Below are 24,491 nucleotides of genomic sequence, written 5' to 3' on the forward strand. Positions count from 1 at the left end.
GCGTTTCACGACGCATAGCCTAACTACTGGTCAACGACCACGTGTATGTAGGCTACCGTGTGCCATATGTGTTTGTTTTTATAAGTCATCCAATACCTTTACATTTCTCTACAAATAAAGCAAAATGGTATTTACTTTAATCGGAATGTTAAGGCTATAGCATCGCTTGTCCTTATATTACATTGCATTAAGCTACAAATTACAGCTCTGCTGCTTCAGGTTGGAAATAAATGCAACAATAACATTAAAGATACCACATATTTAATTGTAAACAAAATTAGCTTTATTTATATCAATCGCTCTCACTTTCATCATCACTGTCATCATTATCATTTTGATCATCACTTTCATTGGAGCTATTGTAGTCCTGGGGGATAAAAACTCCAGGAATGGTGGTCTTTGATGTTATGACAGCCACACCTATATTATAATTTTTCCTCTGTGTTTCCAGTGGCTGTCTGGGGGTCACTGTTGGGTTTAGGATGGCTTTGGATGCTGACACACCTGCAGACATGTCACCTGTTGTGGATGACCCAGTGGGCCGTATGTGATCTGCCAGGATGCCCACCAACTCCGAAGCATGCCTCTGGTCAGTCCGGATTTTCAGGCAGAACTTTTGCTGTTGTGCCTCCCCAACTGAAGCATCCACTGTTGGGTAGATCTCAATCTCTGTCAGCCTCCTATTGACACATATAACAAACACCAACAGCTGGTCTGAGTCTAGTTTCTGTCTCTATGTTGGGGTGGCTAGCTTGTATACAGCACATGGGGTGAACTGGTCTGTATTCAATCCCAACTGAAGTGCCACTTGAGATTACATGAAGGTTTCCAGTGTATAAAATAATGCATGAGCAAATCAATAGCCGGTGTTAACTCAACAATTAATCTGAAAACCTATATATTCAAGTCAAGTCAAATTAAGTCACTTTTATTTCTAAAAAGTGCATTTTTGTATGCAACCCAAAGTGCTCATTCACAGAGTATAGGCTTTTTTTCATACACACATTTATACATAATTTGCCAAACTGCAGCAGAATTGTACCATATTTTTTATGATATCTAGACAAGTCAGGTAATTTAGATGTATATACTAGTGCATTTTTGAGTGCAACTGGAAACAGATGTGGAAACAGATGTGGAAAAGATCCTATTGGTTCACCCAGAATTTTCCACTAAGGCTTTCCAGAAGCTAAAGCAGAAGCAGACATATCCATTTCAAAAAGAGCAGAAGTGTGTTCCCCTAAGATAACCTTTCTGTTTGACATTAATTAATGTCCTCACCAGGAGATAGCACTCCCAATCCAATTAATTTATTCAGCCAGTAAATTAAATCCCAGTGAAACCCTACATACCGTTTCCAGTCATACAGCGACATTTCATTGGAGTATTTACGATTGATCTGTTATTTAAGCAGCAAATGTTATCTTAATGTGTTTAGTCCAATTACTCAACTGTAAACAAAATATCTGCTTGTGACCATGGCTGCTCATGGAGAATTGAACATGGTTTCTCACAAGGAACATTATTTACAACACTAAATTAAAACATTTGTCTGATGCTGAACGCTTCATTGGATAAAACATGCCTATACAACAGAATAATAACAGGCAATTTGTAAGGAAATGAAGGTGAGAATGTACTGTGAAGTTGACGGTCTGTGTCGTCTCTGGCGCCGCCAGACCCAGCAGACTGCCGTTAGAACCAAGCCGAGCAGTACCAGAACCACCACGAACACGATAAACACGTCTGACCGAAGCCATTCAGCCAGGGTGCCATACTGAGGGCTTCCGCTGTCCATGCCTGCAAAAGAGAGACTACCTGTAGTGATATTTAGAAGGTTAGTTACTACCCACCCCAGCCCATGTCTTACATGGTGTGCTAATACCATGCACTGATACACAGCCTTTTACAAGGTTTTTCTTCTTTCAATTAAGGTGTTTTAGGAGGGCGGAAAAAACACATAGATTATCTTTCACCTCTAATATAACCACAAGGAAACTATAATGTTACAATATCAGGCAACATAAGACATGTAAATCATGATAATTAAACATTTAATAACAGTGAAAAGTAAAAAAAAAAACATGAATTATGTCTGGTGCTACACTTATGTTTCAACTGTAATGTTCTTTCCTATAGATTATTGTGTTATTATAGTAAAATTATACAGTATGTCCTGAGGTTAACCCCTTGGTTAACCCTCCTGTTGTGTCCTTTTTCTGTATGATTCAAATATAGTATTTTTTGTGTGCATGCAACATCATCATCTTGTTATGTTTTGGTTTATATTTGATTATTGGCTGCTTTGTTTAACCTGTGAAAGTTAAATGTCACGTGACTCATGATTACCTTTATTAACCTGAGAGTGTGCTAGGCATGGAATTGAATTACAGACACATCCCCCACATACAAATGTTACTGGTTACCAGGCAAACACGGTATGAGTTTTAATCATTTTGTACTTCATTTATGGAGCATGTGTCCTTTGTGTGTGATACTGTTGTGTAAAACTCTATTTGTATGTTTGTTTTATGTTTTTCAGTTTTTACGGTGTTCCATCAATGAAAATAAAATAAAACGAATGGACCAGTATGAGACATGGACTTACTTATTGACCAGCATGTATAGTTACAAAGAGCATGTCAGTCCAGCTATCGGTGGTAATCTTGTGTTATAAGTATGCAAGAGTAGAAACACATATCTGACATATCCCCTTCTCTGCTATTGGGTAAAAAACGTGTGACAATATGAAAGCGTCTTTTATGCATATATTTGTCCATTGGAGCGCACGTGTGTGTATGTGTGTGTGTGTGTGTGTGTGTGTGTGTACTCAGGAAACATTCCCTACCTGTTTTGTTTAATTGACACAATGGCTCTGGGAACAGTTGGAGTCTTAAGAGGCGTGGAGGAGGTGGACGCTCCTGGAATTTGGGAAGCACTTGCGGCCCTGTACAGCAAGAGGGAGCCCTTAACCAGACAGCAATGGCCAGCAATAGCAAAAGGTGACCACATCACCACCACCAAAGCCATAAACAAAGTGAAGCCGCACCTGAAATACGCATAGATCTAAGGCCCGGTGGGACTTCTCTCATATGGCCGTCCACAACCTATGGAGGATTCTGCAGCCTCCACATTATGTGAGGTTGACCTGTCAGTGAAATTGTGGAAGAACGGCTGCAGATTATTTGTCCATAAAGTACTTAAAGAAGACAATGCACACTATATTACCAAATTAATCAATTAAAAAGCAAATGTGATGATGGATCTTTGATAAAAAGGATTTATAGGTAATCAGAAGTAAGTGTAATGCTAAATTGCTTTACAAAGATAATGCCAAAGATGTCGCTTTGGACAAAAGCATCTGCTAAGTAAAATATCCATAACCATAAGAAAGTAGCCTAGATTATTTTTTTATGAACTTACTCTTAGTCTTTGAAATTACATGGTAGGATGAAGATCACTGAATTTTCAGGAGTGCCACCCTCTGCTCATTAACATTAAGTCAAATATAAAAATCAAAGCTGAGGAAAACTTAATTACTTTTCAAATAACTCAGTTACAGGCTTTTGTATGTGTCAAATAGAATTGGAATAGCAATAGAATTGTATTATGATGTCACCTTTGGAAAGTTCCCATCAGGTTTTGATTTTCCTGATTAGATGGTCTGCTTTTACAAAATAATTTAAAACCAACGGGCATGCTGTTTTTCATTTGCCAATGAGTTATAACCCCAATTCTGAAAAACGTGGGACTCTGTGTAAAATGTGAATAAAAACAGCATGTCATGATTTCCAAATTATGTCAACCCTCAATTTCTTCAACCCTCATGTTGTCCTCAAATCTTACCGACGATCGTTATCCTTGGGGTCAATTTGACCCCAGCTAAAAAAACTCTCAAAAAATGATTGAAATTATTTTTTTTTTACCCAGTATTTTTTGTGGTAGGTACTTAACAAGAGTGTAATAACCACCATCAAAAGCCCTACAAAACAACCCCCCCCCCCCACACACACACACACACCCCCCTTTATGAACCCTGGAACCCTGGCTGGCAATATGGCCAATCCAGTGTCAACAGCCCAAAGTATTACATATTGTACTTGTTTATGTAATAATGATAATAAGTACATGTTCTCATACTATTACAATAATAATATTCATAGTGTGTCAAATATTCATTTACCTCATGTTTCATAAAAATGGGGTCAAATTGACCCCAAGAACACCAACGTAACTACTTTTTTTACAGGACATTGGAAACATATTTTTGTGCATATTTCATGTTTACTCTGTTGTACCCTTCAAATGAGGAAAAGTCATGAAACTTGAAGCAAAACAAAAAAAGTGAACCATATATTTTATGATGTTAAACATTGCTTGGGGTCAAATTGACCCCAAGGACAACATGAGGGTTAAACGATTTTACTTTGTGTTTTATGCCTTCTTGTTATGTTTTATTATGATCTTCTTCTAATTACTCTTTGATTGTGTTTTATGCTTCCTTCTCATGTTTTATTATGATCTATTTTTAATTATACTCTTTGGTTGTGTTCCATGCTTTCTTTTTATGTTCTATTACGATCTTTTTCTCAATTACTCTTTGCCCATCTATGCTTTTATCTACTATTACTGTTTGGTTTTGTTCAATGACCTTCCATTGAAAGAAGCAAATGGAAAACATATGAGAAGGAATTCCTGGATTCATTCCTATTCATTCCTGCTCTGTTCTTGGATTCTTTCCTGTTCTCATGAATCATTCTGGTAGCACTCTTCCATAAACCAGCTTAACTTAGATACTTTACAACCTCTGTGCATGAAATGCGTTATATGAATAAACTTGTCTTCACTTGACTTGACTCTATTGAAAATTGAGATTAGTTCAAAGACAACATACACTAAATTGCCGAAAGTATTGGGTCACTTGCCTTAACTTGCATATGAACTTAAGTGCCATTCCATTCTTAATAGGATTCATTTGCGTCAGTCCAACCTTTGCAGACTTCAACTCTTCTGGGAAGGATTTCCAAAAGGTTTAGAGTGTTATGGGATTTTTCGACCATTCTTCCAGTAGCAAATGTGTTGCAAAGGGTGGACCAATGCCATATTAAACCCTATGGATTAAGAATGTCCCTTAAGTTCATATTCAAGTCAGGTGACCCAATACTTTTGGCAATATAGTGTATCAACTGTTGAAGGAGAATATTGTTTTTGTTTTCGAAAATATATGTTCATTTTGAATTTTACACCTGCAACACCTTTCAAAACAGTAGGGAAACAACATGCAATAAAAAAACAGCAGTACATGTTTAAGCCTTTAGCGCATGCAACCTATTTTTGATTTATGGCTGAGGGGGCTGCTGGTATCAGGATAGCTGAAGCTTTGGATAAATAGAAGTATGAAAAAATGAATGGAGCGCCTAATTAACCACACCACAACTATTACAAACGATTCCAAAGAACAAGCTGCAATTAGGTCTCCACCAGTAAAAACACGGTCGAAGCACATAGCACAACTTGCTGCACTGAGGAGTGATTGTAGCCTGTTTTTTTTTTGCGTCTGTATATTGTCAAACATGGGAGGGAGTTTTTCAGCCATGAGAACCAGCCAGAACCACCATCGTTATCTCAGGCCTTTTAAGAAAGGGTACAGCATCAGCATCTTGTGCAGTGTCTTACATCAACGGATTCTGGCTTGTCAGAAACAACTGTTGGTCACGTAGAGGCTGTATTTATCGCTGGTGCTGCAGCTGCTGTATGTAGAAACCAGATACTGCTAAAAACCATACCATTCAGTATCACAGTTCTGTCAGGTCCATTAAAGTCAAAAACAACACAGGCAATAAAAATTATTCAGGACATTTTAGGAAAGTTTTAGGATATATATTACGAATTAAATTGGGTAGTATGGCTCTGTTCAGAGGAATCCCCAGACATTTCATGAGCACCATGAAAAGCGGAGTCGGGGGACAGCAGCAGCATTAGGCGGCCCCATTAGAGGGCGCTCACATGGTTTAAGACTGGGTGAGCTAAACTATTCCCCCATATGAGCAGAGCGGTAGCCTGGCATAGCCTTCCGTAAGCTTCCGCTCAATTTTCATTTCCCTTCACCATTACGTCTGGGTCTGATCCCATTGAACTCGATTTCTCAGGATGCATTCCATACGGACCAATCAGCGAACAGGGGGGATGGGGGGAGGCGGGTTTTAACGATGACGTCGAGCATATGCACGTTGTAGTCTCTATAGCTGTCACTCACGACCAAACGTTAGCGATTGGGTAAAATCAGGCCCAATCGTTTCAAACTGCATAAATGCGAGCAGCAAGCAGTTAGGAACAACTATAGCAGCTTTAATTAAGAATAATCAATAAGAAATGAGAAATAATAATGTTTGGATGTACAGCAGCCATGTAGAAGTGAGGGGAGTAGATCAGCTGATACTGATGACCCATAGCGGTTAGCAGTGTCTTGACTTGGCCTGTAAGAGCTGGCACTGGACCCTCTATTTGACAGCTAAAATGCATTGGCATTGCCATTGTTTGGGATGTATACAAACAGCCTGAAAGCCATGGCAAGACAAATGAGGGGGAAGGTGACCTGAAGGAGAGTTGAGCCAGGCACTCTTATACATTGGAAAGATTTATTTTTTTCTTGAAATTGCATCCTCAAGTCTATGAGACAAATGGTTGCATGCACTCATGAAGATGCGGACACACGTCTTGTTTCTTCATAGCAGATGCCGTTAACAAGGGAACCCAGAAGGTGATGAATTTAATAGAATATATACTTTTTTGATCCCATGAGGGAACTTCAGTTCTCTGCATTTAACCCAATTTAACCGAATTAGTGAACACACAGCACACAGTGAACACACAGTGAGGTGAATCACACAACCCAGAGCAGTGAGCTGCCTGCCCAGCCAGCGGCGCTCGGGGAGCAGTGAGGGGTTAGGTGCCTTGCTCAAGGGCACTTCAGCCGTGGACTGGTCGGGGATTGAACCGGCAACCCTCAGGTTACAAGCCCAAAGCCCTAACCAGTAGGCCACGGCTGCCCCAATTGGGCATTGGTGGTTGAATGATGTGATAATCTTGGTAGTAGTTCAGAGAGTCAACATGGAGGAAATGTGGAAATGTGCCTTTGGAGCTGGTAGTGGTTATAGTACTCGGCCCGCCCTTTAGTTCTGCATGTTGCTTTTCATTCTTTCACAATACATCTGTGTTTTGTGATCATGGTAAAAATATATCCGTACGGTGTACATTTTAGGACATCCTCAGACTCAGGTGTCAGACTCAGAAAAACAACCGTCATCTTCAGACAAAACTGTCTCAGCGTCAGAAAAAACTTGTCATCCTCAGACAAAACTATGTCAGCGTCAGAAAAAAACTTGTCATCCTCAGACAAAAATATGTCAGCGTCAGAAAAAACTTGTCATCCTCAGACAAAAATATGTCAGCGTCAGAAAAAACTTATCATCCTCAGACTCAGGTGTCAGACTCAGAAAAACAACCGTCATCTTCAGACAAAACTGTCTCAGCGTCAGAAAAAACTTGTCATCCTCAGACAAAACTATGTCAGCGTCAGAAAAACCTTATCTCAGAGTCAGGTCTCGAAAAAGGTCAGAGTTCTCAGAGTCAGGTCTCGGAAAAAAAGAGTCAGACAAAAAATACTGCGTAGAACCTAGATATAGCCTAATACAAAGTTGTTTTCTGCAAGCTAGTTCACGTGAAGTGATTCTTCAGTTGAGTTTGTTTGGAGTATCCATGGTAACAGAGTTTCTTTCTGAGACCTGACTCTGAGAACTTTTCACCCGAGACTTTTTTGTCTGACTCTTTTTTTCCAAGACCTGACTCTGAGAACTTTTCACCCGAGACTTTTTTGTCTGACTCTTTTTTTCCGACAGCATTTTTTCTGAGACCTGACTCTGACAATTTTTCACCCGAGACTTTTTTGTCTGACTCTTTTTTTCCGAGACCTGACTCTGAGAACTTTTCACCCGAGACTTTTCTGTCTGACTCTTTTTTTCCGACAGCATTTTTTCTGAGACCTGACTCTGACAATTTTTCACCCGAGACTTTTTTGTCTGACTCTTTTTTTCCGAGACCTGACTCTGACAACTTTTCACCCGAGACTTTTTTGTCTGACTCTGACAGAGGTTTTCCTGAGGATGATAAGGTTTTTCTGACGCTGACATAGTTTTGTCTGAGGATGACAAGTTTTTTCTGACGCTGAGACAGTTTTGTCTGAAGATGACGGTTGTTTTTCTGAGTCTGACACCTGAGTCTGAGGATGATAAGTTTTTTCTGACGCTGACATATTTTTGTCTGAGGATGACAAGTTTTTTCTGACGCTGACATATTTTTGTCTGAGGATGACAAGTTTTTTCTGACGCTGACATAGTTTTGTCTGAGGATGACAAGTTTTTTCTGACGCTGACATAGTTTTGTCTGAGGATGACAAGTTTTTTCTGACGCTGAGACAGTTTTGTCTGAAGATGACGGTTGTTTTTCTGAGTCTGACACCTGAGTCTGAGGATGTCCTAAAATGTACACCGTACCAGAGGTTATACAGAGGCTTTCAGTGAAATGTTACAGATCAACAACAGCCCTTTGTCTCAACTAGAACATTTTGTTGTGCTCATCTACGACAGAACTGGTACGTGTTTAGATGTCAATGAGGCAAGGAAATATTTTTTCACCCAGAAGTCAAGATATCTTGAAAACATCCCTCCTACACAGGCTGCTTTGAGGCAACAAATCAAAGCCGCATCAAATCATCAAAGCCCACATTTGCCAAGTCCTTCAGGATGGATTAACACAGATGTTGGATGGCTTGGGACAACACATCCTGGGGCATCACAAGCTTGTTATGAACTTGTGCACTGTGGTTGCAAAAATTGTTGTGTGTGTTGTAAGTGTTTTGCGTTCGGAATTAAGTCATAGGCAGTGTTCTGATGAGGTCTATATACAGTGTTCTGATGAGGCAGTCTTCTGTGAAATGTGGTGGAATATCCCTTTAACTTATGGGCAAATCTAATTTGGACCACATACTGTATGCACACACTCTCAGTAGTATATGCACACTCCTCTCAGTAGGCCCTACCTTTCTTTCACTTTTATGTGGAGCCTGTTTTTCTCAACTTGATTTTGGATATCGTTTTTGAACTGAGCATATCTTTAATCCACATGTGTTCATCAAGGTAATTAAGTCACTGTATCTTGTACTGTATGCCGAGTTACAGTATGTTGGCTAGGTCATTGCCTTGTCATACTGACTTGTCATGAAGCTAGTTCACAAAAATTACAATGTAGCTGATGTAGCAAACTACTTTTGTGAAATGTATGTAACTTAGATTTTGTGTAGTTAAGCTTCATTTAATATAGCTTGTAGCTTAGCTCATTACATTTTCTAAGCAGCGTGCTCATTTTCAGATGGAACCTTTTCAAAAACACGAAATGAAACAGCTGGAGAGTAAACTATTACACACATTTTAAAGTAATTTTCTATAAGAAAGATAGCCTAATTTCCCCATACAGTCCCTCCCAATGTCTTTTCATGCGGTTATCTTGCCCTGACTCTTACCCTTGCCCTCCTCTCCCCATTAAACTTGGACCGAGACAAAAGGAGGGCAAAATAACAGTCTCAAATTCATGTTAATTATGTCTAGAAGTAGACCAAGGAGAGACCAGAATTTCAGAACTGCTTTTTCTCTGGCTTTGATGTAAGCAAGTCATGTTATTGAAATTCATTTTTGTGTTTACAGTTTTACCTCAAGATTCATTGAAAACTGCATTTTTATTATAAAGCCCAAGAACAATGCATGCAGACAGACATTTTATAGGAGTTTGCTATGATAGTATGATGAGAGTATATTAGAAGTGTAGAACTTCTGTTACCCCACAATATTCCAACTCTGCTGTGTATAAGTGGTTGACAAATTATTATTGCCAGGTGTTTCCTGACGTCTGTTTCAAATTAAATCAAGTCTTTGTAGTTCACTGTTCTAAGTTTTGATGTTCTGATTGGCATGCACATCAAAGTGTGTGCCGTACCTGTAAAAGTTGAGGCAACTCTATGTAATATCTTACCAGAGTGAGAAAAAAGAGAAGTAATTGCATTACTGCTGGGTTAAAGGAACCGTATGTAAGAAATGTATTTCAATTAATCATAAAATGACATGTCACTAGACATTAAGAAATCATGCTAATCTCAAATTCTTACATCACTGACAACAGTAGTCTGGCCAGGATATTGTCATTCAAAAAAGTGAAGTTGCAGCCCTCAACTGATGTTTACATATTGTGTGTTTTGGCCTGATCCGCCACCCTCCACCTACCTTCTAATCACAAAGTCTGTAGTGTTTCGCGTCCAGGTTGCCAACTTCGACTCAAGAAGAAGGGGGAGGGGATACACTGCTGTATTGTATTTTGAAAGTGATTGCAGTACCAGTTTTGGCCAAAATCCTACATACGGTTCCTTTAAGGTGTATAATGAGGTAATTCAACCTGGAGTTTGGCACCAGGCTAATCACCAGGCTGAAAACTAACATGACAGACCAGATTTGTGTCCAGAAGTCCAGAATAAGAAACAGGGGATGACCTTCTGCTGCCAGCTGACCTCCTTCTAGGTCCATGGAATAGCTTTAGTAACTAGAAATGTATGCATCTCTGTGGAGGAGCTGCAAGAGTGGGCTTGCTCACCAGGGGGCAGTGATGTAAACACCTGAACATTCCCCCATTCATTTAAATGGGGAAACGCATCTGGTGGAGCATGGCAGAACTACAAGGGTCTGAAAACGGGAATACCGGAAAAAACGACAACCGGCAGCCATCTGACATTAACAAGCAACCTACACCGGATCGGGCCTGATTTTTTAGTGTTTGAACCGCGTCAATAGCTCAAACGCTCTAGGAGAAGAGGCATTCTCAAAAAACGGGCTAAGAAGAACAATAGCCTTGCAGCAAGCCCACTAATCAAGCCTGTGACATAATTCAATTGGTAGGCTACTAAGCAAAATGATGTATGTCCCAACACTTCAACCAGCTTTTGCTAATGTGGACAGAATACTTTTCGTACAGAACACTTAAATGTGCCAAATTAATTTAGGATGCCACAGAATGATAGCCTGGCCCCATCCACCTAGATCTTTCAGGGAGATCTAGTCTAGTACACCATAGTTAACCGTTTCCCCTCAGACAAGAAAAATGTCAGACCAATGAGAGGGAACCCACATACATTGTTTCCTGACTGTCAAGCCCGTTTCAAGGAATTTGGGGGCCCTAGGCAAAATGGACTTCTTCCTTTCTTTCTTTTCTGGCTTCCTGAGGGATAACTCCGCTTCATGATTGCTGGTGTTTCATCAGAGATACTTCTATATAAGCCTAAAAAGGACTTTGGTTTCATATTTTCCCGGCACTGGAATCACGCAACTGTCTGATTTCCCGGCACTGGAATCACGCAACTGTCTGATTTCCCGGCACTGGAATCACGCAACTGTCTGAGTGCTGGCTGGCTGGCTACCGTCAGCAACGGGGGAGGGGGCCCCTTGAGGGGGATCCCGAAAATAGCGTCATTGCACTTTTCTGCATTGACCATCACAGAATTTAAAGGTGAACACACAATTTGTCGTTGAATTTTATTCATAACCAGTCGGTGTCTGGGGGCCCCAGGCAAGCTCGGGGCCCCAAGCAATTGCCTGGTTTGCTTGCCTTATTGCGACGGGCCTGAGTGACTGTTGATGGTATTTATGGTCAGTTTGTCAAATTTAGGAGAAGTAGGAAGTAAGTCTACTTCCTTCAAGAAAGAGGGTAGTGCATTTAGCCTCATGCCCAGGAAAGTAAAGGGTCATCAGTCAATTCACTTTCGTGGGCATAAGGCAAAAAGGGCCACCAGTCGATTTTGTCCATGAAAGGACATGCTCTCTTCAGTGTTTTGTGGCAAAAGGCATGTTAGATGGTTTTATAATGAATTTAGGCATTGTGTAGTACAAAATATTATACTTGCCATTACATTTTAATATCATGTATTTTTTGTCACATTCAGCAATCATCTTCTCACGACCAATAGCTGCCAATTCCATGAGTGCAGTGTAAAAGAAACGGTCACTGTAGGCAGCCCATGGAAACAAACAAAAACTGGAAGCAAACAAAGTAGGGGCAGCCTGTCCCTCAAACAAAAACACAACCTTACATGCAGTTTCTCTAGGAATGCTGACGGGAGGGGTGAGCTACCTCTCTGGTGTGTCTCATTTGATTCTTGGTTAAAATATAATGTACTGTACGTTGTTTTGGACAAAAGCATAAATTTAGCAACAAAAAAAAATCATTTAAATATAAACATAAACAAATGCTACTTCCTGCACAATTGCTAACTGCACCTATAGGGGCTATATGTAGGAGTTGTCTTGATCACATTACATACATCTCATACATGGCATTGTTCCACTGAATTGCATGTAGGGCTATTTGATAAAGCGCCTCACTCTTGCAATACTGTTGAGAGTATGGTACAAACTCGTTAGCATGCTAACATAGAGCATAGCGATTTTTTTTAACATTAGCCATCATGAAAACTAATATGATACATCTTCAAACTGTGTTGCTATTACAGTATGAATTCATTTTGAATGAACAAAAAATTCTTGACACAGCCCCTTTAAGCAAAAAGTTACCCTGCATGTTTGCAATGAAGACTGTGCCTTAATTTATTCAATCTTTATGTCATGTCAAGTCAAGTCAACTTTATTTATATAGCGCATTTCATACAGAGGTCATTCAATGTGCGTTACATAAACACCATGAAACAGGAATAGCAAATATAAGCATAGAAGGGCACTTAAACAGTGTTTAAAAAGTAGGAATTAAAACACCACAAACTGCACTCAGACATACGATACAATACAACTTTATACACTCAGACATACGATACGATACAACTTTACATACTTTACATACCATAAAGATTGCCTTTACCAGACAATCTCAAAGCAGAACAAAATCACATCCAGGATGGCGTGACACACGTACACAGAACCCATGAGTCAGAAAGATTAACATTTTAGCTGGAGTACTTTCCCAAATTCAGACTTGTGTAACTCAGTGATAATGATCCTAAACACCCAGTGAACAGCTGCAGCTCTCTGTGGAGATTCTTGAAGTAGTCCAGAACTGTGCGAGCACATTTCTCCTTTCAAGGCCAAAAAGCCTAAACACAGGGCTGGCTAGAGCGCCTACCACTTCTCAAATGAGACGTGGTCTGGCAACCAGACGTTAATTTTCTCGTATTTGAAAAAAATGCCCAGATCCGTTCTTTGGGCGCCACAGATGTCTATCAAATGTGTCTGCGCTTTGCTCATATCGGCTTGCTTTCCCCGTTCTGTGATTGGTCCCCTATCTCAGGCAAAAATGAGGGCAGTAGTTTCCAGACCTCCCCTCGTGGAGTATTAACACCCAAATAGTAAACGTCAGAGAGAGAGCTGAGAGAGCTGTAACTCTCAAGCCGTTACACTCTTACTATGCCAATCTGTCTATTATTCTGTTAGAATGACAGGGAAAATATTTCACAGAACCTCCCTTTGCCCAACTAAGGACAGCAATAATACTACAAGGAACAATAGTAGCCTACTCCCCCAAACAGTGCTCTGTGAACTGGGCAATGAACATCTTGATCAGTTAGCAGAAAGCATTTGAGAAAAGTTTGGTCTCAAGTCTAGATTCAAAACTGACTACGGGGCAACTTTGATCTCATCAGAAAGTTGGTTCCAGAGCTGAACTGCATAGCAACTGAAAGCTGCTTCACCATGTTTAGTTCTAACAATATTTCTCCTGAGACCTGAGGGGTCTGTAAGTTGTACTGCAAAAAGTCCATTTCAGTAATCAATCCTATTGGAGATGAATGCATGAATAAGTCCCTCCCTCCCCCCAATGTCTATGGTGACTACGGCCTCAGAGTACTGTAACTCATACACATTCACAGATGTGTGTCCTCAGCCTGTGTTACAGCCATCGAGTCTTTGCCAGCTTCACTCTTAGACTGATTAGGCCTGCTCTCATCTCCAGCATCTGGTAGTTCGGGAGCTTCCTGGGCCTGGTTTACCGGAGTTTGATGAGTCATACGTGGGACAAGACAGAGTAGAAGACCTCCTACCACAGGTGGAATGCCAGCCAAATAAAAAGCCAGGTGATAATCTCCGTAGTGGTCATGGAGAAGCCCTATGGAAGAAAAACATAAAACATGGCTTTACTCTGAAGTCTGCACGGTCCACTTAGTGCAGGGGTCGGCAACCCAAAATGTTCAAAGAGCCATTTTGGACCAAAAAAACAAAAAACAAATCTGTCTGGAGCCGCAAAAAATGAAAAGCCTTATGTAAGCCTTATAAAGGTAACACAGGCTGTAAGTGTATATTATCTATATTAGCCTACTATCAAAATGACTAAGTAGGCTACAACGAGGCTACATAATGAGCTTTCATGATTAATGTGTTTCCCTACAGCGCATCTCGGAGAGAATGACACACCACGTGACTACTCCGCTGGTGCTTTAAGTTCAACTTCGTGTAATCACCATCCGTGAACCGTTGTTTTCCACGTTTTAATATCTCTCAGGTTGCAACAAAATTTCTCCAGAAGTAGGCTACTGCAATCGCACTTTTTCTCTCAGTCCCAACTGGGTAGTCGGCTGTAAATGTAGCATGCCTTCCCTCAAAATGTCTTTCTAAATGTCTCTCTTTTTGTTGCTCGCCAACTTCTCATTACAAAGCAAGCAAACATGCAGGCAATCCTTCCGCAATGGCAATGAAAGCAAATGATTCGGTCAATTCTGCCTTAAATTCTCTGATCTCATCGGCTCTCTTTTTCCCTTTGGGATCCATGGCATGGCCATGCTGACACCCGCCGGTTTGTTTACAACCACAGCCACCTGCATGGCACGGCGCCGCCCTGAAACGTGTGTCGCAGGCTATCAAATCTTCGTTGACAGAAATGTTGAACTTTAATATTTATTATGCACATTTTTACAACATTGGAAAACGTTAAGAATGTTTGTCCTGATACAGAAACCATATTAAAACAAACAAACAAACAAACAAAAATCCCCCCATTCATTTTCATACATTTTTGAAGACGGTCAGGGAGCCACCAGGGTTGCGCTAAAGAGCCGCATGCGGCTCCAGAGCCGCAGGTTGCCGACCCCTGACTTAGTGCCAGCATTTGTTTTCGGCAGTCTCTAAGGCTGTGTTTAGACTGCCAGTTTGAAGTGACCCAAATCCGATTTTTTGCTCTCATGTGGCACGTATCCGATCTGTGCCATGACAGTGTAAACAGAAAAAAAACACATGAATTCCGATCTCCTCAGATCGGATACAGGCCCCTTTCGTATGTGGTTTTAAATCAGATATGGATCGGATTTGTGTGCATGTGTCTACAGTCTAAACAGACAAATCGGATATTCCAGTGCAATGCGTCCCACACGTCATTAATCTGTGACAATTTTGCGCCTGGTGACGTTAGGTTACAATTCCAAGTGGGCGCGCTGGCGGAGCGTGTTAAAAGTTGCCCTATTGATACTTTGATGGACTATTACGTTTCCGTAGACCATGTATTGAGAATAAAACATTTGTAGCCTACCTATTTATCTACAATCGTAGGCCTATAGCCAGGCGCGTAGGAACGTAGTTAGCATTGGGGGGGGGACAAGAATATGCTCTGTCGCGCGCGCCGAATTTTTTTTATATTAATAAATAAAGGGGTGCGAATTATAAGTCACACAAGACATAAGAACCTATGCTTAAGTTTTAATGGTCCTCTGTAAGATGCCGCTTTGAAAATATGTATTTCAGTCTTTTTCTTTGATCACCTATTTTTGGAACTGAACATCTGCACATATTCAGAACACATTTCTTCCCTGAAAACGCATAGGCCTACAGCTATGTCTGTAGGATAAACTGACTCCCCCAATGCTTCCCCGCAGCACGTTTGTAAAGGTTGCAAAAATCACCTTTTTACATGGTTGCATAAACGTTGCTTAAATGAAAATATGTTTCTTCTTCTTGACTTTTCATATGCCGTCTAAGTAAATCTTATGTCAGCTGACAGATGGACGCGCGTTTCGGGCACGAATGAATGGGTTTGCCCTAAGTTTAAATGGAGGTGCGGGGAGCTGTGGCTATTGTTACCTGTATGCAGACAACTCAACAAAGTTACGTGGTTAGGAGATTAGGCTACTGTATGCTGCATTGCCGTGACCCCTTCCTTATGGATTTTTCTCATTGGAATACAGCCAACGAACGCGAAAGCTGAGATTGCGTTGTACGTCAGTGTTGGGACGACTACTCAAACTGTGAGATAAACATTGTTTTTCGTGTCTGGGAGATCTCGTTGTCGTTTTGGACTGTCGGATTCTTATGCTTATTGTTTGGACTTATGGACACTGAACTTTGGGGGGGGGGGGGGGGGGGGGGGGTGTTTGTTTGTGCTTTACGAAGCTTTGTGTTAATTAGTATAGCCTTCACCTCAGCGCGTAAGTTGCGCTAGGTGGCCACGAACTCATTGCTTAATTTGTGACACAATACAGTGTGTAGGCCTATTCATAATTCATTTGTGTTTATTCATTTGTTAGATTATTATATGTTTGACGTAGTTTGTAATCATTCTGCCCGTTTATCTATAAGTCAACCGAGGCCTTCAATGCGGTTGCTCATATCCGCCTGTAACCTACTGTATGTGCGTCGTGACAGTGTGTAGGCCTACTCTTGATTATAATTAGAGGCAAATTGTTACATATTTAATTTTAAAAGCATATAATATAGGATGAACAAAGTGTGGACTTGCTATATTAAATCCAGGTAACCAGATAGGCTCTTTGCATGTCCGATTTTGCAAGTGACTATACATTTAAAAATCGACAGCCATCTGTAGACCAAAGACCAAAACTTATGGCAGAGACTATTTGCACCCGGGTGTAAATAATGAACATTACTATTTACACCCGGGTGCAAATAATCAACATTACTATTTACACCCGGGTGTAAATAGTGTAATAATCAACATTACTATTTACACCCGGGTGTAAATAGTGTAATAATAAACATTACTATTTACACCCGGGTGTAAATAGTGTAATAATCAACAATACTATTTACACCCGATGTCTAACATCCATGTTCTCTGTCAATAGGCCTGTGTATTTACCAGCTCTACAGTAGGCTAGGCCTAATAGTTTTGAACAGTTTTTAGCTGTTTTGCCATGTCTGGGTTACTTGGAAGTGATTATACAAATATTAGGGTAATGAGTGGTCATGTGGTAGCTTCATCAAAGACAAGCTACTTTAAAGAGTTGTTTTCTGAGTTGTCTTCCAGGCAGCGCTGCCACTGTTGACTTAAAAACACTTAATCCTACTCCTAACCTTAACCCTAACCTTAACCTAACCTTAACCCTAACCTTAACCTTAACCCACGCCTAAGCGCCTTCCAGGCAGCGTTGGGGGCTCAAAGTCAAAACACAACCTTTCTAACAACTACTGAAGCCTACTTCTACTTAACTCTACTCATAACTGAAATGAAACCAGTAAATCTTTGACGGGTTCAAAAAGCACAAACTCTTATTTGCCGCGAGGTAACGTCATCTAAGAAAAAAGAAGTCATGGTGCGTACTTTGGCAGGCAAAAAAAAAAATAATAATCTGAGGTTCGAACCCAGCACCTCGAGCATGGTAAATCAGCTACTTTACCGCTGTACTGCGCCCCGTCGAAGAAGAAGGGGAGAATACTAATTATTGGCTCACTTGTTGGGGTTGCTAGGTAACGGTAAACAAAACAAAAAGATCGTGTTTCTTGATTGTGCTTGCAAACGGACGGCTTTACCCGTTCACTGAATAAAGTTTGTGGAAATTTAGCACCACTTTACCATCTCAAATATAGTTTTAATAATCCTAACTTGTTAGATTTAGGTAGGCCATCTCCTGCCAAGATGGTCCCGCTATGTTGGATAGCACGCATTTCCGGTTTGGGTGCAAATAAGAAAATGCCTCCATTCCACTATTTACACCCGGGTGCAAATAATCACTCCGTTAGGCTATCGTTGACTAGGCTATTCTGTATTCGCCCACAGTAGGCTATCCTCTTAACTTGTTCGAAAAGAATGAAAGAAGGCAGTATATGAAAGATATGGACTGCGAGATAGCCTTCAGCAGCTTTAGGCACTCAAGGTGAGGAAGTGCTCCATGCTGCATTATTGAGACGGGCTTCGTTTCGGGAAACATTCTTAAAACACAATGTGAAAGACCTCCGATGCGCACTGATAGCTATAGTTATGGGGCCGTAACTCAGGAGGATATAATTGAGCCTAAGAAATCAACAACGTCTGTACTTTGCAGCGGTTTTTTTTTCGGAAGGGGGTCCAACATTGCGGGTGTCCCGACCCCCCTGGTTCCTACGCGCCTGCCTATAGCCATCCAAATATGAATGGTCTACTGTAAATCCTACAACCAGAGATATTAAGCAAAAAAGTGCCAAATTCAAGCATCGCGATTTGTAGACTATAGCCTATTTTTAAAACTGCAACTGCAGTTCTGTTTGTTTAACTTTGCTTCGTGAAATTTGAATGTGTAGACTTCAATCACATGTCATTCATTTAGTCAGTCCCTCGATCTGTTTCAAGTTAACATGCGTGCCATTTGATTTATACCGGTAGTCACAGCAAATGCAATTAAATGAAAATTAAAAAAAAAAATGACCTAGACCTCTGCGGGTTAGTTGCATAGAGAGTAAAAGAGTTAGTTGTAACACCCGTCTCTGGCAAAATTAACTGATTTTATCGCGCATGTGCGAGCAATTATCCCAAGCAGCAAACAGACGTGTTGTACACGTTTTTTTCCAGTGCTCAGTTGGTTTCAGACACGTTCAGAATTGGTTCAGAATTGCGTTCATTTTTGGTAAATGTGTAGGTTCCCGATTACGCTTTTAACACGTTCCAGAATAGTTCATATTAAGTGTCCATGTACGTTTTGGGCACGTTGAAAAAGGGTGTTAAACACAATGGTTGTGAAAAAAACATTCAATGAACGTGCATATCTGTTCGTTTTCGACACCGCAATGCCATTTGTTCACTCTAGAATGTTTGCTGTTGACTGTCTAGTGTCTATTCCACGATGTAGTTACCTTGGTAACCTTGGGAGAGAAACAACCAACCGCACGTCTTCATGATAGCAGATTCGACATTAGAATTTATTGATTACGTTGTGCTAACTCACCGTTCCATACGTCTTGAAGCTCAACGACCACGTTCGGATTATGTCAATATCTGTCAGCTGGATATTTAAACCGGTTTAGGTATAATACTTTCATGTCTACGGTGTATTTTTTTCCTAATAAACAATTACATCAGTGGTCTTATCCGTAGATAACAACATCAACTGAGTAGGCTAGCCTAAGCTAAAATGTCCCAACCACGTTGTTTCAAACTAATAATACAGCCAATAAACTAAGCAACTGAATTACAATGCATGCTGGGAAGCAAATCTCAACAGCCTGACACGAAATGTCATTGAAGTTTTCAGACGTGTCTGACACGTTTTCCACACGTTTTCCCCCTCGTTAGTATTTGGTGTTAACCAGCACCTTCATTCATTGTTGAAAGTAAGTGTCAGGTACGTTTGTTATAAACCGTTGTGATTTACACCCATTTTGAACGTGCAATTTACGTTGTTTTTTAGTTTGTAATAGTTGGTGTAAATTGAAACCGATATTGCATCTTCTGTTGACGTTGGAATCGGTGCTAGATGCGTTGGGTTTTGCACGTGTCTTTTGGCACCAGATTACAACGTGCAATGGACGTTTTTAATAGGGTTAATTGTACTGGTGCCATCAAGCACGTTTAAATAACGTACTATGCACGTCTGTTTTATTTGAAACCAAAATACAACCTAAATAAAACGTTTGTTTTGGTTCAAATAACGTGTTTTGCTGCTTGGGATGATTGCGAGTTATGGATTATTTTTATGTGCCGCGATCACACCCAATGAAAGTTAACACAGCAACTTCAAATATCAGTGTTGGACCAATTGCTTCAGACATGTAAGAAATAAGCAGTTCATCAACTATATTAACAGGTTTTATCAAGTCGATATGACCAAAATAAGCCTAGGCTATTTAAAGGTTATTGTGAGCTAGCATACCGTATGGTTTGCCATGGCTATCACTCATACAACTAGCTTTAACAGTCATACATTTGGACCTTTTTTGTTGATTATATATGAAAACAGATGTTCTTTGTTTAAGCCAGCAGTGTTTTGTGTTAAAATATGTTATAGTAGGCCGCGAGCTAGATAGGCCTACCGTGCACCCCCCCCCCACCTCCCAACAAAACCATACTTTTTTGAAAGGTCTGGGTGTGTAGAATATGAATCTGAATGTTAACATTGAAAATTTTGGGATGCACTACCTGTTTTAGCCCTGAGAATAGGGAAACCCTAAAAACCGATTATAAGCGATTCTAACACATCAGATGGTCCTAGTCAATCAGAACAGCTTTTAAGTGACCTATTACACACTCAAACTTCACATATGAAGACTTAGGTCAAATGTCTACCATGCTGCTTATTGGTAGGTGTCTTAAATTAACATAGGTAAAGCCTTATATTGATATAATGAGCCAATTTCATGTAAAGGCCACAAAGTAGATATGACTACCATACACCGCCTACCCCCTTTTCTAACAAAATCATGCTTTTGTGAAAGGTTTGGATGTGTAAAATATGAATATGAATGTTAACATTGAACATTTTGGGTTGCACTACCTGTTTTAGCCCTGAGAATAGGGAAACTCTAAAAACCGATTATAAGCGATTCTAACACATCAAGATGGTCTTAGTCAATCAGAACAGCTTTTAAGTGACCTATTACACACTCAAACTTCACATATGAAGACTTAGGTCAAATATCTACCATGCTGATTATTGGTAGGTGTCTTAAATTAACATAGGAAAAGCCTTATATTGATATAATGAGCCCATTTCATGTATAGGCCACAAAGTAGATACACCTACCATACACCCCCCAAACCCCCTTTCTAAGAAAACCATGTTTTTTTTTAAAGGTTTGGATGTGTAAAATATGAAACTGAATGTTAACATTGAACATTTTGGGTTGTACTACCTGTTTTAACCCTGTGAATAGGGAAACCCTAAAAAATGATTTCAAGCGATTTTAACACAGAGATTATCATAGTCAAACAGAACAGCTTTTAGATGACCTATTACACACTCAAACTTCACATAATGAAGACTTAAGTCAAATATCTACCATGCTGCATATTGGTAGGTGTCTAACATTAACATAGCTAAGGCCTTATATTGATATAGGGAGGTAATTGTATAGGCCACAACCTAGATACGCCTAACATACACCCCCAACCGCCTCTCCTAATAAAATTCTGCTTTTTAGAAAAGTTTCAGTCTGTAGAAGATGAATCTGAATGTTAACATTGAACATTTTGGGTTGCACTATTTGTTTTCACCCTCTGAATAGGGGAAAAAAATCTATTTTAAGCGATTTTAACAGAGGTTGTCCTAGTCAACCAGAGCTTTTAGATGATCCATTACACACTCAAATTTCACATATGATGACTTAGGTGAAAGAACACCCTATACTGCTTCTTGGTAAGTGACTACATTTAATATAGCCTAGTTAAGGCCTTGGGCCCTATTTTCATGATGCAAAACCTGGCAGAAAGCGTGGAATAATAACAACGCAAAGCTTATTCCTATCGTAGAGTTTTTCGCCATGCGCGTCTCTTTTATTGAGCAATGTGCCAAGGGGTGTGGGAATTAATGACTTAAGAACGGGTCTGGCACATTATATAAGAATCATTATCTTACTAAAACGCATTGCACTACTGACCAAGGGAAACTTGGTCAGAAATCAGTGGCGAGTTGTTATTATTTTAAGAGTGCATTATCAACAATGATACGGGCGCTGATTGTTAAGTTGCGCTGCTTGCTCTTAAAGGGAATGACCGATGACACTTGCATTAGTTTAAAGGATGTTTTGCCCGAAAAACACACCCATTACTGATTAAGAAACATAGGAATGCCTTGTTGTGCCATTCGTTATCCATTTGATAACGAAAACACTCCCAATGTGGACAGGACAGCCTACTAAATTTAAATAAACTTTAAATAAGTGACCATGAAGTGTCGTAATACAGCCCCTTATGTTGATTTCATGAGCCCATTTCCTACCCAGCATGCACATACACACACAATGACTATACAAGAACTATGTACATACAGCATGGAAAAGAACTATACAGCATGCACACACAAAAATGTGCAATACAGCATGCATACAGACACACAATAACTACACTGAACAAAATGATAAACACACCACTTTCACAACATTTCTCTCAAATATTGTTCACAACTCTGTGTTAGTGAGCACTTCTTCTTTGCCAATATAATCCATTCACCTCACAGGTGTGGCATATCAAGATGTTGATTAGACAGCATGATTATTGCACAGGTGTGCCTAAGCCTGGCTACAATGAAAGGCCACTCTAAAATATGCAGTTTCACTGTATTGTCTTCACATACAGTGATTTTGCGCTTTGACACCGATGTTCTAGGCATGTCAATAATTCCTCCGCATAGAGTTGATCAGGTTGTTGATTGTGGCCTGTGGAATGTTGGTCCACTCCTCTTCAACTCCTCTTGCAAAGTTGCTGGATATTGGCAGGACCTGGAGCATGCTGTCGTATATGCCGACCCAGAGCATCCCAAACATGTTCAATGGGGGTGACATGATTGGTGAGTATGCTGGCCATGCAAGAACTGGGATGTTTTCAGCTTCCAGGAATTGTGTACAGATCCTTGCAACATGGGGCTGTGCATCATCATTCATGCTGCAACATGAGGTGATGGTGGTGGATGAGATGCTATGGATGGATGCCATCAATAAAATACACCTATGTTCGTTGTCCATAACACACGTCTGCCCATCCCATAAAGCCATACATGCTGTCTGCCATCAGTCCTGTACAGTGAAAACCGGGATTCATCTGTGAAGAGAACACATCTCCAAAGTGCCAGACACCTTCGAATGTGAGCATTTGCCCACTCCAGTCAGTTACGATGACAAACTGCAGTCAGGTTGAGACCCCAATAAAGATGACGAGCATGCAGATGAGCTTCCCTGACACGGCTTGACACTTTGTGCAGAACCGATTGTTGCAGCAGCTGTTCGGGTGGTGGGTCTCAGATGATCTTGGAGGTGAAGATGCTAGATGTAGAGGTCCTGGGCTGGTGTGGTTACACATGGTCTACTGTTGTTGTGAGGCTGGTTGGATACCAAATTCTCTGAAATGCCTTTGGAGACGGCTTATGGTAGAGAAATGAGCATTTCTGCAGTCAGAGGGAGCAGCCAACTGTATAGGCTCCCTTGAAGCTGGCAACATCTGTGGCATTGTGCTGTGTGATGGAACTACACATTTTAGAGTGATCTTTTATTGTGAGCCTGCCAACCTAAGGCACACCTGACATCTTAATAGGCCACACCTATGAGGTGGATGGATTATATTGGCAAAGGAGAAGTGCTCACTAGCACAGATTTATGAACAATATTTGAGTGAAATAGGCCTTTTGTGTATAAAGTCTTAGCTCATGATTTTGTTAGAAAAGGGGGTAGAGGGTGTATGGTAGTCGTATCTACTTTGTTGCCTATACATGAAATGGGCTCATTATATCAATATAAGGCTTTGCCTATATTAATTTAAGACACCTATCAATAAGCAGCATGATAGATATTTGATCTAAGTCTTCATATGTGAAGTTTGAGTGTGTAATAGGTCACTTAAAAGCTGTTCTGATTGACTAGGACCATCTTGATGTGTTAGAATCGCTTATAATCGGTTTTTAGGGTTTCCCTATTCATAGGGCTAAAACAGGTAGTGCAACCCAAAATGTTCAACGTTAACATTCATATTCATATTTTACACATCCAAACCTTTCACAAAAGCATGATTTTGATAGAAAAGGGGGTAGGGGGTGTATGGTAGTCGTATCTACTTTGCGGCCTATACATGAAATTGGCTCATTATATCAATATAAGGCTTTGCCTATGTTAATTTAAGACACCTACCAATAATCAGCATGGTAGACATTTGACCTAAGTCTTCATATGTGAAGTTTGAGTGTGTAATAGGTCACTTAAAAGCTGTTCTGATTGACTAGGACCATCTTGATGTGTTAGAATCGCTTATAATCGGTTTTTAGGGTTTCCCTATTCTCAGGGCTAAAACAGGTAGTGCATCCCAAAATTTTCAATGTTAACATTCAGATTCATATTCTACACACCCAGACCTTTCAAAAAAGTATGGTTTTGTTGGGAGGTGGGGGGGGTGCACGGTAGGCCTATCTAGCTCGCGGCCTATAGGATTCACGATTGTAGCACTGTTACAACCATGACGCTATAGGCTACTGTTACAACTAGCCTAACTTGTTAAGT

The 24,491-nt window shown here is 40.4% G+C and overlaps 2 protein-coding genes and 1 long non-coding RNA gene across 4 annotated transcripts in view; all 3 read right to left on the bottom strand.

The window, feature by feature from the left end:
- LOC134079519 (uncharacterized) overlaps positions 1–14 on the bottom strand; it is a 3,949-nt gene extending 3,935 nt beyond the window's left edge. Inside the window, exon 1 of the long non-coding RNA XR_009939076.1 lies at positions 1–14. This exon is cut by the window's left edge and continues 228 nt beyond it. This is a non-coding gene — a long non-coding RNA (uncharacterized LOC134079519).
- Positions 15–287: 273 nt separating this feature from the next.
- On the bottom strand, positions 288–3,134 carry si:dkey-111e8.4 (uncharacterized protein LOC793802 homolog). 2 transcript variants are annotated; one of them, XM_062535608.1, is made up of 4 exons: positions 3,050–3,134; positions 2,849–2,947; positions 1,641–1,800; positions 288–680 (listed from the first exon to the last, which is right to left on the bottom strand). In XM_062535608.1, exons 1-4 carry the CDS (start codon positions 3,090–3,092, stop codon positions 293–295), a joined length of 690 nt encoding a protein of 229 aa, XP_062391592.1. In that variant the 5' UTR covers positions 3,093–3,134; the 3' UTR covers positions 288–292. The 2 variants fall into 2 exon arrangements, with proteins under 2 accessions (XP_062391592.1, XP_062391591.1); XM_062535607.1 differs by having other exon boundaries at positions 1,641–1,818.
- Positions 3,135–12,719: 9,585 nt separating this feature from the next.
- LOC134079789 (monocarboxylate transporter 8-like) overlaps positions 12,720–24,491 on the bottom strand; it is a 30,783-nt gene continuing 19,011 nt past the window's right edge. The window contains exon 6 of the mRNA XM_062535863.1: positions 12,720–14,205. Coding sequence (XP_062391847.1) covers positions 13,964–14,205 — 242 coding nt within the window. The 3' untranslated portion in view covers positions 12,720–13,963. The remainder of the gene's footprint in view (positions 14,206–24,491) is intronic.

Source organism: Sardina pilchardus, chromosome 5 (genome assembly GCF_963854185.1).
Source record: "Sardina pilchardus chromosome 5, fSarPil1.1, whole genome shotgun sequence".
NCBI lineage: Eukaryota > Metazoa > Chordata > Actinopteri > Clupeiformes > Clupeidae > Sardina > Sardina pilchardus.

Coding starts and splice junctions, on each gene's coding strand:
- si:dkey-111e8.4 (XM_062535607.1), bottom strand. CDS start 3,092: ATGAGAGAAGTCCCACCGGGCCTTAGATCTATGCGTATTTCAG. Junction 1,819..2,848: donor GTGTCAATTAAACAAAACAG/GTAGGGAATGTT, acceptor ATATCACTACAG/GTAGTCTCTCTTTTGCAGGC. Junction 681..1,640: donor CACAGACCGTCAACTTCACA/GTACATTCTCAC, acceptor ATGTGTCAATAG/GAGGCTGACAGAGATTGAGA.